Below are 14,062 nucleotides of genomic sequence, written 5' to 3'. Positions count from 1 at the left end.
CTGGAAACAGTCATGCATTTGATAGCTTTTGAGATCTACTGTTCTAGAAACAGCACATCTTCTGGTTTAAGTCTGGCTGCCTACACCTCCTTTTCAGTTCATAGCAGTAAAACATAAGAGCTTCTAAGTAGTGCTACAAAAATACTAAGCTGCTTGACTGCTGTAGGAAGAGATCCTGAAAACCAAATGGTGAAACTCTGTGAACTTCTTGGTCTGCCTGGTTCTACTCATGAATGGGTACACCTGCAATGCATCAGTAGTCTTGATTTCATTTAAATAGAGAAGTTTTAAGTTCAGTGTAACATTCTTTGCATACAAAATACATTCTAACATTACTTAAATACAGAAAATCCTCCTGGAATGTTTGTAAAATGATGAGATAGAAAGATATTTTTAATGTATGTTTGTCTGGTACCTCAAGTTCTGTCCAACTTCATTGAAAAGAATCCATACAATGCTATATTGTGCACTTTAAAAGGGTCTTGCTTTATGTGCCACATTTCACAAGTAACAAGTATCATGTGCCTGAGGCAAAGCATGCTTCACTCCAAGTGGTGCTGGCAGGAAAAGACTTGTTACATGTGCTACCTGCAACACATCTTGTCAGGAATTTCTTAGAGTCAGAATTCAATACTGTCAATTTTGTTAGAGCACTTAAATGACCTGAAACCTTTCCATGCATTAAAATAATTAAGAAAAATTTACTCAGTCATCTTTTTTTGCTAGAGTGACAGATAATCTCTATTGTGTAAACAGTGACAACTTTACAGTGCAGATGCTATTGCTTAAAAGGCCTAATTAATTCCACTGTTACCCGTGGAGGCTCTGTGTGTTTACTGTTTGCTCCTTTTAAAGCCTGAGCTTGAGAAGATTCTCTGTAAAAGTTAATTTGTTTCATCCAAAGGCAGTTTACTGCTTATGTCCCTGAACTCATTAGACCCCACCAGAGCCAATGGGAAAATACTCTGCTTAATATCCTGTCCTTCAAAATGGCAGTGGACGTTTCTTCAAAACGCAGATCAGGCTTTCCACTTCCCCTTTAAATGTGTGTAACTTTATGCTTTAAACAACTGAGCAAAAGAAGTCAAAGTATGTAATCTGAACTGCTTGAATTTTGGGAGGGAGTGGGAATAAAGTTCTTCCCAGTAGTCATTCCTACACAGTGCTCAGAAATTATCTGCAGAGCAGATGTGTGGCTCTGTCCAGAAGGCACCATTTAGTCAGCTTTCAGAGTAATTTTTCAGATTGTATTAAAGTTCAGTTTACTAAAGTGTACACCACCATCTTGGACAGAACAAAAAAGTATCCTAGTGCCATTTCTGCATAGTCCCTAATCAGAACAGCATAATAAACACAGTCTTGTTGCTTACATTAATAAATACATTATCCTACATTAATTTCTCCTCCAGGATCTACTTCTGTGAAGTACAGTTCTCTGCTTCCTCCCTAGTTTCTCACATTGCCTCTGTCTGCTAGAGCCACCTACACAGAGATTACACTTTGTTTTCCTGCACTTCTTCTACACTTTGTGACCCAGCTAACTGAAGAGCAATACCTTGAGCAAAACACTCAGTCTGACAAGTAAGGGGAAGCTAACAGCTGTTCACAGCAACAAACTCCTTTGTTGAAAAGAGAAATAAAAATGAAGGTTTTAGTGACTAGCACTGTTTTGCCTGCCATGTTCAGCAGAGGTGCTGTCAGGAGGCGTAAGCACTATTAACTTTACTGCACTAAGTAAAGCAAATTGAGAAAACTGCAAGAGGAATACTCTAGTGCAAATAGTAAATGAAATTTATCTAGTATAAAATTAGGTAGACATTGAAAAATATCAACATTACCTCTATGGCTTTGGCTACAAACTGAAAAACAATACAATTGACAATTTATAAATAGTTATTTATGTCAACGTATGTAGTAATTGTGGATGAAACTGGGTATTTAAAGTTAGAGCTATTAAAAGAAAACTGAACGTCACTTCCTGGTTGAGTGAACTGTAACTTCTTGGTTTAGTCCAGTCAGTAGTTATGTCTGTCTTCTTCTCTGACACAGACAGTTTTATCTCTGACCTGGAATACCAGCCATCAGGTTCAACAGAGAAATGGACTCAACATTCAGCACTCATGTCCAACTCCTATGTGGAAAATCTAGAGGGTGAGTCTGCTTATGAAAATGCTTCAATGTTTAAAATTGGAGCACAAAGGAGAGGGGAAGGCGTTTTAATAGTCCTAACATATACAAGTGAAAAGCACAACGTAGTGCTTCAGTATTGCTATAACTGGACACGTGCATTCTGAAATAGTTGGAAACATCAGAAGTTGTGAACCAGGTGTACGCTTAACGGAGTAAAAGCCTCCACCTGAAGTATATCTAGCTGCCACAGAACTTCCTGAGTGCTGTAGAATCGAGTAAGATAACAGAAGGATGTGAAATTTTTAAGTCTAATAAAGCCAAGGTGGTAGAATGGCCAGATCAGTTAACTCTGAGAAACTTGGAGTGTTTCTCCTTTTCTACAGATACAAAGCGATGTCAGTTTAACTACCAGTCTAAGTACCAGAAATACAAATTGTATGGAAAGAATTCTAGTTGAATGTGCACTATAATTGAGAATGATCATCTGAATTTACTTTAAAGATTTTATCAGCTTCTTTATTTCACGTATAAACAAAATAATTATGCACTGTGACTCTTAGTAGTGATAGTAGAAATCGATAAGTAGCTTATTGGTCACATTCCTGTTTATAGTCATTTTAAGTGGTTTTCACCTTATTACAAACATGCCTACAATGCCAAAGAACTGTCTTATCCCTTTAAATAAATAAATGCACATGTATGTATGCATATACACACACATACATATAAACACATTTTACTTTTACCCAAATATTTTAAAGGGTTATACCTGTAAGTGCACATTCAATTTAGGACTGCTAACACTTACTGAACCTAGATAGTCTTAATAAAACTCTTACAGAATTAGAGTGTGGGCTTAAATTTACTCTCAGAACTAACTTAGTTCTGCTTTACTTGTTTACTTGTCAGACTGTAATCAGTAAGGTAAGTAGCTACAACTCAGAGTGCCAAAGCTGGAGAATGGACTCTACACCGAGCTGACATCTCTGGATTTTGAAACTACCTGTTGATTAGTACAATATTACCTAGAGCTACTCTAGACTGCAACCAGCACAACTCAGAATCTAGTAGGATCTGTTGAAAGAGCTCTTGGGTACAGAGTCATTGTAATCATAATAAAAGCAAACCGAAGAACCGACGCATTCCTGTCTTGTCCAGTAAATTTTAAGACAGAGATTGGCAAAGCCTGCAGTGTACATGGACATTCAGGTCCCTTTTTAAAAAGACGCATACACAGAAAACCACACGCAGAGAGAAACATGTTTATGCACACATGCTAGCATCTGAGAAATACGGTTGGGAAAAATGGCATTTTTAAAGTTGAATAATTGATATTTCAGGTACTCAGTCTAAGAAGGAAAAAATCACTGAAATACTAATGCAGTAATGGAAGCTAATATTTACACGTGAATGTTAGAAGAATGGTTCTGTATCTTAAGGAATGCCTAGTGTCAGATAAGTGAGTTATCAATCAGTGGGATGGATGCTTATGGATCCTGCTTCCAGCTTTAAATCTGAAAGAGTATAGCTTCAGAATTACACTACTGAACCCTGAACTACTAAAAGGATTGGAAATTATGGAAGTGAGAGTGGGAAGAGGTGAAAAAGCAAAACTGCCCTGACTCCATACAGACTTGTCACTGAGCTATTTTCATATAAAGCAGTCTTAAATTCAAAGGGGACACTTCTGTGAAAGGATTCACGCTTCTATTATAAAGATGATAAAAGCTAAGAATGAGTATGAAATGAGCAGAGAAAAATACACTACTACATAAATTGTGTGCCTACATCTTGTCCCCATCTGTTCTCCCTGGTGTCAGAAAAGAATTAGATGCATACAGTTGTTGGGAGTGTTTCAGCAAAGATCAGCTAGCCCACTCAAAGATGTGGAACAGAAGTTGCATTGAATCAGCCTGGCTCTCTGGCCAGGAGAAAGAAAGACAGAAAGACAGGAAGGGGGGGGAGGGAGGAAAGGAAAAGCATGGAAAAATGACAAAATGAATGGGTGCCATGGAAAGAGTAACACAAAACATCATCTTGGGAAAGCAAATGAGAGAAGCATTCACACTAAGTAGAAAAATCACATAGCAAGTCCAGTGCTAATAATTACAGTCCTTACGGCTATATGTAGTTAAGGTTCAGAAGGGAGATGTTTCAGAACATTGTGCATGGCAGAATTTTGCACAGACCCAAAAGACAACAGAGAAAAATGCAAATAGAATTGTTAAGCACAAGAAAGTACACTCCTTTGGAATTCCCTAGGACAGACACATTTTGGAGCCTGGTGAACACTGGGGACACATCACTATGTGTTTTCTCCTGCTTTTCCCTCGGACTTTACTATTGCCCTTACATTAATACTTCTTAACCTGAACTGGTTTCCTGATAGTCCTCCACAGAAGTATTTTTGGCCTATGAAAACCTGAAATGCTTGGCATTGCTTGTACAGAGATTGTCTTGTCCTACAGAAAGTATGGACATTGATCCCAGATTACCAGCTTCCTGCAAGGGAAACAGGCTGCTTGCATTATTAGCAGGAAGGCCTTTAGGGTCTAGGAATGATTTACTGCATTCCTGTACAAAACATTTGTCTCTCAGCACTCACAGAAATCGGGAACTGTGGTTAAAACAATTTAGGCAGATGTCAGTTTTTGGTTGACATTGTACCTAAAAAGAGGATGATTACACTTCTGGTCATAGCACTGAAGACACCTGTCTCAGGGTTTACATCTAAATGTGTTGTAATACCAATTAAAAATATTTAGTGAGATGGTACAGGTGTGCAAGATGACTGACAAATTATGGGTCTGGAACATAAAGTGATGTTGTAGAACTGACAAAAGAAATGGAGGGGGGAAGATAGACCTTGCAAATATGCAAAAGGACTGGTTTGTCTCTTTTAAGAGCTTCTTACAGTAATTTCTTCAAGATTGTTCTAAAAATTCATCCAAAACCACAACCTGTTCTTAGAAAGCACTTTCTCTTATGATATTCTTTGTTTCATAACAAAAGAACTCCATTCTGCTCAAATCAGCTAATGCAGATAATTTTCAAAGGAGAGAATTTCTTCTAAGAAGTTTATCAGTACAGCACACAGGACACATCTGTATGGAAACAGCTGTAAGGATTACTCCCCCTAGCTTTGTGTCAAATGGCTGAGCTGTACAACCTAATTTTAGTTTATTTAAAAACTCTGGGTTGCAAATTGCAACAGTTTAGCACATCTTCATGAATGGCCGGGCTGTTCATGCAGCCAACAGCTGGAGCAATAGCTTTTAACTGCTGTCCCAGTGCAGGGACCAAAATGCAGTGCATTTTGAGCCATGCTATATTGGACAATTGAGTTATTAGAACACAGTTATCACTTTGGTAGTGGGAGAATCTGCCACATTTCAGTGTGAATTATAGTGTGTGCCACTGCTCTGTTTGTTTTAAATCTGATCCAGTCAGTATTCCAAGACCAGCAATGTAGATTGTTAGCATACACAAGAGTACTAAATATTAGGTGGATTTCTGTAATTATTTGTATGCAAAATATTTCTAATTCCTCATCTCTAGTGAGAAGAGGTCTGGGACTAGCAGTCAGATCACCAGGCATGAAACATACAGGGAAAGTTTTATTAGGGGGAAAAAAGGTAGTTAAACAGAGCCAATGTGCTATTCCCCATCTTAACTCTCATGAGATTGGGCCTCCTCAAAAGGACTACAGAATTGTAAGCTACACACCATTCTTGAACATGGCAGACAGACCACAGAACTTAAGAACATACTTGAGAGCACTGCTGCTGAATCCTGAGAGCTTAGCAGCCTTCCCCAGGAAACTTTCATTGAAGGAAGAAAAGAAACGTTATTAAAAATAAGTTTACATATTTAAAATAAATAAACAAACCATCATCAGCTCTGGCCTCTCTCTGGACTGACAAAATAAGACTTTTTATCTCTATTTGTCACATAAGAACTTCAGTTTTACTAGCCAGCTTTATAGAAAATCTGCACTCATGAATTTAAATGTTTTAAACACAGACAAATAATGTTCTGTGGTAATATTGGTTCTCTGTGGAGGAAGGCAATGTGTTATGTATTTTAATACTAACTTCTGGATTACTAATTTAGTCTTAAGTATTTTCTCAAAAATTAACACAGGAGGTAAACCATGTGATTTTTACCTTCAGTTCTGTACGATTCTACACAGACCAGCTCTTCTTATTAATTACATTATTCACCTTTTAAACTGTCTTAACTTATACTACTGCACAGTTAGACAATTATGATTGCTAAGGAAGAACTTTCTATAAGGGATGACAGAAATGGCTTTAAACTTGGAGAGCGTAGATTTAGACTAGATAACAGGAAGAAATTCTGTACAGTGAGGGTGGTGAGACATGGGACCAGGTTGCCCTGAGAAGCTGTGAATGCCCCTTCCACAAAGACTTTCAAGGCCAGGCTGGAAGGGTCTTTGATCAACCTGGTCTAGTGGGAGGTGTCCCTGCCTGTAGCAAGGAAGGTGGAATTAGATGATCTTAAATGTCCCTTCCAACCCAATCCGTAGATATAGCTGAGTATCTCATCATTTACTGCCCTGATTTGTACATCTTCAGCTATTCCACAGGACTTCCAAGCTACCTAATTCAGTATGACTTCCATACAGTGATAGGGTTTTGTTCTTGTTTTTTGTTGGGGGGGAAAAAAAAAAAAAAAAAAAAAAAAAAAAAAAGGTTTCTAAAACCAGCCTCCTCTAGGAAATCTGCTTTCCTGATTTAAACGCCCACTCTTCAATCAGATAGCCAGTATGCTGGACAGGAATTCCCCACCGTCCCCATTCAACCCTTCCACTACTTAAAAGCACGCTGGGCACAGCTGGCACGGCAGCAGCCATGTGTCTCAGCCCGTTAGCGTGTGCCTCCCAGAGCAGCCTCGCCTGGTTGCCTCAAACCTGGCACCCGGGCTGCTGTGCTGCAGAAGGTCAGCATGCTGTGACCTCTGCTGCTGCTTTCTGCAGTCTGAGCTGTCTCTGAAGCATTTTTACCATCACACGTACATAATTGATATCACCCTAATCACTTTGGAGTTTGCAGGCTTCCCTTTACCCCTTTGTTCCTTACAGACAAACCTGTCTTGACATCATGCTAAAAACTACCAAAAAAGTTCTCTAATACCAAGATACAAAGCATGACAGAGCTATCACACGTAGATTTAAAAAGAAAAGTTAGTATAGAAGTCGATTGTTTAAAAATAAATAAATAGCTACAAACTAACTGATAACTTTAATACTCTACATAATGAACTGTGCAGAAACTTGGCAGATAACACTGCACATGACCATGACATAATGTCATTTCCAGAAAGTTTAATGCCATATGGCCACACGTTATTCAGTTTGTAAACACTGTGGGAGCTACAAGCTGTTTTAACAGTATAGACCACTTTGTGCTGATGCTGCCTACTGTATATATACATACATACTGCATATCAGATACACTGAAACCTGAAGTAACTTGAAGTCTAATAATTTCAAAAGATAAGGATTTAGCTACGTTGCTTGTTGTTGTACCACTCATCAACATTTTAACTGAACATTATTAGCTGAATATTTGCAGTATTTGATTTGTGCAACACATCCTGTTCAGCAGCATGCAGTAAATAATAGCTGTTGGGGCCTCTTAGAGCAAGCCAGCAAGTGCCCTGACAGAAACTGATGGAGCATAATACTTCTAGGTACAAAAATCATGTCCTCTGACCCTAGGAATGGTCATTACTCAACAAAAGGATTGTATTGTATGTATGCTTACAGAAGATCCAAACAAATTCATAGCAGAGGCACTCCAAATATTACTATAATTTGGTGTATTCTATGTCTTGCAGAGTGAGAGATTCTACACCTGTTGTGACACCCAAACTGAGTTGACACGCCAGTCAGTATTAATCAGTATTAATCCTTCACTGTAGAAAAACTGACCATTTTTGTTACTGCAGCATTAGAAACATAAACATTCAGAAAACTGGCCAATTAAATAAGTATGTAGTTTAAAAATAATAACACATTAACAGCATCCAAGTTCTGAGGAAGTTCTGTAAGTAGCTTTAGAGAGCCTGGGGTTGGTGATTGTGCCTGTAACTCTCCTGAACACAAAGTTCTAAGAAACCTGTATTAAACTGACCTGTACTGTGCCTTTTATTGACCTGGTTTTCATGAATATGCATTTGCTTGTTTTCTGCAAGTGTTATAGAGCTGCTATGACATGGATTACATTCCTGTTTAACTGAAGTCAGTGTCCTAATTCATCCTATTAACTTACTGCATCACTGCTTAACACTGCAGTACTCCTTTTTAAAAGAGATGGGTTGTGTTTTGAAAAGCATAAAAACAGCCTTTTTTCTTTTCTTTTTTTAGTAAATGAGATCATAGGAAGAGATATGTCACAGATCTCAGTGTCACACGGAACAACAGTGGCCACCCAGTCTCCATGTACGTGCCCTGGATCTTTGGAGACAAGAATATCTGATGGAATCCAGTAACAGATAAGCTTACAGCTAAACATACATGAAAACTTCACAGTCTCTCTGAATACTCTTCGTCCTCTTCCTCTTTAGACTTCCTGTGCTTCCAACTCTGTGGCCTTTATGAACTGGAACAGTGGATCCTTGCAAAGCCCTTTTAGTGGGTTACATTTTTGATGTAGAGACAGAGCATTTATAATTATAGTTCATCGGATGCTGTAAAGAGACTTCTTAAAATGGACACACAATCTACGCCAGATACTTTTAACTGTTTTGAAGATACAAATAAGCTTTGCTTTTTGCATTGAAATAGAATACTTTTATATTATAAGTGCTTCAAATGTGTGGAGATGTTAGTTTGCTCTTACAATATTCACAGAACTGAATGTGGAAAAAGATTTAATACACATCTTCAGTGTGCTGCTTTCCCTTAGAGATAGCGTAGTTGGTAACTGATGATTTGTTAACACCTTTTGGTCGTTTTGGAAAGCCTTTAAGCTTATATTGTTTCATTTTATTTTTATTATGATCTTCCAGTGGCAGATCATACCTGTCATCTGAAGCCAATGCCATGGAAGCCATTGTGTATACAAATACTGTAGTGTTTTCTTTCTTAGAATCATAGGAAGCAAAGCCAAATGTAGATCTGCACTTGTTTATAAACTGAAAATGTTACTTGATAGGCTGCAAAAAGACCATTCCATCATGAAAGTGTTGGGATAGAAATGACATTCCAAAATTTAACTTTTATAACTTTGTGGATAATTTTCCTGTACTTTATTAGCACAGGCTCCTTGAAATAGGTTTTTCTTAGAAAGTTACATTTGTAATTAAATTTGAGAAGTAGGATTTTAGATTAAAGAACAGCAACATCAAAGCCATGTTAGATAACAGGAGAAATTTTAATATTTGCTGAGGATCCAAGTGTTCCTGGTAACCCTGCAGAATATGTTTTTCAAGTCACCAGTTCAGTGGCATTCAAGTTTTCCATGCAATAAATCCTTTGACCACACCTGTATCTTTTATGTGCTGTATGCCTCACCATGCCACTTTGAAGTCCTAAGGAGATAATACAGCTCCTTAAACTGTTTATAAACTCAGTCTGCAAAAAAGTAATTTATTGTGAGCTAGTGAGTAAGTAGCATAACTTGCCCGTATTGAATTGTAGATGTGTAAAGCATAAGCTACCAAAGAAATGCACCAGACTCATGGCAGCAGTAAACGGTGCTGCACTCAAAGGATATGTTTCCCTCACCTACATTATCTGATACACCTGAAACAATCTGTTTACATAGTTACTAAAAATCTCGGGCCTCTATGATTAGGAACCTAGGAGAGGATCTGAAACTGCCTGCTTAGGCCACAAATGTTCCCTCCCCCTCAAGAAATGGTCGTTTACAAAGCTTTCTGATATGGAAAATACAGGGTACAACAATCACAGCCAAATAAGATGAGAAATATACTGAATCTCAGATGCTCAGTGGACATTTTATCAGCTCATCACACGTGGAGGATGCATGCATCTCTGTTCTCTAGATTATCGTAGGCTCTTAAAAAATTACAGTAAATTTCAAGTCTTTAAGTCAGCCCTATTACCAAACTGTAACATCCATATCCATAAGAGTAAATTCAGATTCCCAGTGTTGCATTTTGCTGAAAATCTAGAGAGAAGACTTCATTCAGCCTTTTGCAGGCAAAGCATTACATCTAGATTTAAGTCAGCATGCAAGTTCTAGCATTAAAGTAGCTATAATCACATCTTATTAATAGCTGAATCATGTACCTTTTTACAAGACCACACACTAAGGAGGTGAAGCTGTAACTCTTGTCAGTTCCCCCCTTTTAGAGTCCAGCCTAAAGCTACTATGGTGGTGTTTCATAGTTGCTTCAAACAGCTGAATGCGGGGGCATGGCATGTATGTTGGGAATCTAAGCATCCTCCTAGTGAACGTACTGTTCAGTGATGCAACTCTTAAGAACTGAAGTAAAAGATTGGCAGGGCTGTAACCTGAAAGGTGTGATATTACACTTGTCCCTTAGTGATGGTGCTTTACTCTGTCCTCTACTCATTTGTGATCATAGATAAGGGTGACATGCTCAGAAGTACATCTACTTATGTTTTTGACATTAAAAAGACACCAAAAAACCCCCACGGTAAGCTATGCAATTGTCTTCAGACTGTGTGCTGGTGGCAAGGCATGTTCCAATTTTCAATCATTTATTGGGTCTTTTGCATTAAGCATTGTTTGTAGTAAAATTCTAACTTAAAAGCTTTTCATACTGTATGGGATTTATACTCCTTTATCCTACTGGTACAGATTCTCCTTGCAAGTTCTCCAAGTAAGTAGCTGGAATTCATACTGTACCTAAAATATAGGAGCCCATACAATACAGAGTTGCTATGCACTAAATTTTCTGATGCCTTTAAATACCTTGATGCCTGTAGACATAGATGCTTTCCTATTTAAAAATGAAATGAAAAAAATATATATATAGCTTTGGATACTAAAGCAGTTTTGTATTTGCCTTGTAAAAGCTTCAATACAAGGGTCTTAATTTTATTTTAGCTTGTGTGATAACGTAGGTAAAGACTGTTTATCTTGTATAATTTTAGTGATATAAAAAGCACACAATCTCTATTGGACTATGCAAATTTAATTAAACAGCAGAACCTGGCAACTATTGATGTTTTGTTGGCATCCACTTTCTTGCCCTTAAGTCTTTTCTCCTTCCTGAGTCCTCTTTCAAAACTTCTAATTTAGATTATCCTGAAGGAAAGCCTTAAAGATGAGGTACCTTTTCTATAAGAAGGGCCAAAAGAGATCAACGTTAAAAAAAAAAAAAAAAATTTTAATCAAAGGGGCAGGGAGTTTTATGTTTGGAATTACCATAAACTAGCCGTCTCTGTTTCTGTAGTGAAACTTTCAGCTTGTCAGTGGAACTGCCATCCTTTTTAAACCAAAGAATGAAAAGAACATGACTGTTTTGTCCTGATACAAACAGAGCTTTGAAACTCTATTTTTGATACTCAGAATGGATGTCATTCCTTGAGGTTCGGAAATCATTCAAATTGAAGTTTTATATTTAAAAATATGGGACAATAAAGATTAAGTTCTAGATGTTTACAGAGCCTTGTATTGTAATTTCATGTACATTTTGTATTTTAAACATTTTTGTAAGTTATGATTGCAGTGCTACTTGCTGAAATAAAAGGGAAGAACTTGCATTTAGGCTCCTAAATCATAGTGTTGAAATAAATAAAAGAATGCAAATGTGGTGTCATTTATTCAGAATGCAGCCCTGACTGCAGAGTGGGGAGAACTCCCTACTTGCACTGCAGTGGTAACGTTGTGCTTAGACACGACAGATGAAGTGAAGAACATTTTGTACTTCCCTGTGAAGAGTGGTGATTTTGAACCAGTGCATGTGGCTTAGGCCCAGCAGCAGCAAACCTATACATATTCAGCAAGTGACCAGCAGCCCTGACAGAAACAGTTTCCACAATAACTAGTGACTTCCTATTTGCAAAGTTGGCGGCTTCCACTCTGCTGATGTAAGATTATTTTCAGAAATTACTCCGGCTGTTGAGGCATCATAAAATGATCATAAAATCTTCATTCTTGAAAAAAGGGGGTAATCACAGGTGTGATAAATTGTTTCAGAAATAGATGTAAAATTCCTACAGACTGTCTTATTTTATATATTTTATTTTAATCAAAGGTTGGCTAAATAAAGCAGTACTGATAGGAATGCCTTAAAAACTACATCCCACCTCAGTGATATTAGTGCCACTGAAAAGATTTAGTTAATTAGTATCCCTTGCAATTTGGCTGCATGGTCTCATATTCATCTGTGAAATCCCACTTGTGTACCTAATTGTACTGAAATACGCAAGTGTTCCAGTTCCAACTCTGAAGCAAAAGCTATGGCCTTTGGTTACAATGCACACCTGCTCAGGAGAGATGAGGAATGGAGGTCACGCAGGCATTGCTCACATGGCACAGTGAGAACACAGAGCGCTGTAGGATCAGCCTCTTATTTACAGTGCACATCCTAACTGCTCATGTTTGCCAATGGATTTTAATCTGCAAGTATAACAGAGTGGTGGCCACTGTGTCAGTTGCTGAAGGCAGAGTTATTCTCTATATTACTAAATATAGGACATGGTTTTTGAAAGCTGCTCCACATGGTTTTAGTATGATCACTCAGCATATAATTAGCATTTACCAACACTAGCAGTAACCCATGGATTGATTGTATATACTTCCCTGCCAGCTCAAATCTTCTTTCAGATGCTAATAAGCTGAAGGCTGATTCACTATGATTGATAGCGTCTGAAAGATGATAGGAAATGCATTCAAGCCAGGGCATGTAAAACCAAGCATGGCTAACCTGGAGTGTTCGTGTTGACACCGTATCAGCTGTATTTCAGAGCACAGGTAGTGGGACATTATTCCAGGTGTCGTGAAAACATCACTAATAATTTGCAAAACATTACTTTGTCATATCTTGTTAGCAGAGAGAAGCAGCGCCCTGTTAAGGTCAGTCCTTTTAGAAGAACAATCAGAATGTTTGGGACCCAAACACAAGATGAAGTGGTGGCAGAAATCTCAGTTATTTTAATGTAGCTACTGTTTCCTTTACAGCATTCCACAGCATGTTTGATCTGCTTGTCTACTTGTTTCCAGGCTTCTGACCCCATCTCTGCTGTCTCTCCCTGCCCAATTCACACTCAAGCATGCAGTGGTGTTTAACTCCACTGTAATGAGTTAGGTGAGGGTTGAAATCAGAATTTTTCTTATTACAAGAAAATGCATAGCATATAGGAAGGCTTAACCAGAAGCCACACCAAGCTGCCTGTACCATGTTAACTACTGATCTTTTCAAGCACTCCCTGAAGATGTATCCTGAAGGAGCAGTACAACAGAAGCTTTATACCAAAAAAAAAAAAAAAAAAAAAAAAAAAAAAAAAAAAAAAAAAGGCAAAATCTTATTTAAGTGAACTATGTCTTTCTTCCGTTGTTGTCTGACTTAGGTTAATTTAGTCCAGACCACTTAAATCATTGCAAAAGGAGAGGCCTTTCTCCATAAACTCTCTCTTAGAACATCTCTCAGAACTCACTTGCATATACATAGGTTGCTCTGAAATTAATGCCTCCTGTTTATTTCCACAGCAGATAACAAAGAGCACAATAAAGCTACTTGATTGAGCAAGTTCTCTGTTTCTCAACTTAGTCACCACTACTAGCTGTGCATTGTTGCCAGCAGAGAACAAGAGCCTGCATGCTGCAATCATAAGATCCTACACCAGCAGAGGTGACTCACTGTCACTGTGCAGCTGTGCTCACATCCTCTGCTTGGTCTGCATAAATGTTCAGCAATTGATGAATGTCAGTGGGTGCAATTTCCCCTACTTGGAGAAATTCAGTTCTGC

The 14,062-nt window shown here is 38.0% G+C and overlaps 1 protein-coding gene across 4 annotated transcripts in view; it reads left to right on the top strand.

Moving 5' to 3' along the window:
• The window catches only part of NFATC3 (nuclear factor of activated T cells 3), a 59,406-nt gene extending 48,564 nt beyond the window's left edge, over positions 1-10,842 (top strand). For 3 of the 4 annotated variants that reach the window (XM_085234616.1, XM_085234617.1, XM_010717818.4), the window contains exons 10-11: positions 2,050-2,151; positions 8,522-10,842. In XM_085234616.1, coding sequence (XP_085090742.1) covers positions 2,050-2,151; positions 8,522-8,646 — 227 coding nt within the window. In that variant the 3' untranslated portion in view covers positions 8,647-10,842. The remainder of the gene's footprint in view (positions 1-2,049; positions 2,152-8,521) is intronic. The other variant, XM_085234618.1, reaches the window with a different exon arrangement.
• Positions 10,843-14,062: the final 3,220 nt, after the last annotated feature.

The sequence above is a fragment of the Meleagris gallopavo genome, chromosome 13 (assembly GCF_905368555.1).
Source record: "Meleagris gallopavo chromosome 13, MGAL_WU_HG_1.1, whole genome shotgun sequence".
Classification (NCBI taxonomy): domain Eukaryota; kingdom Metazoa; phylum Chordata; class Aves; order Galliformes; family Phasianidae; genus Meleagris; species Meleagris gallopavo.
Note: the sequence above shows the minus strand (reverse complement) of the source record. Positions and strands in the feature narration are given on the sequence as shown.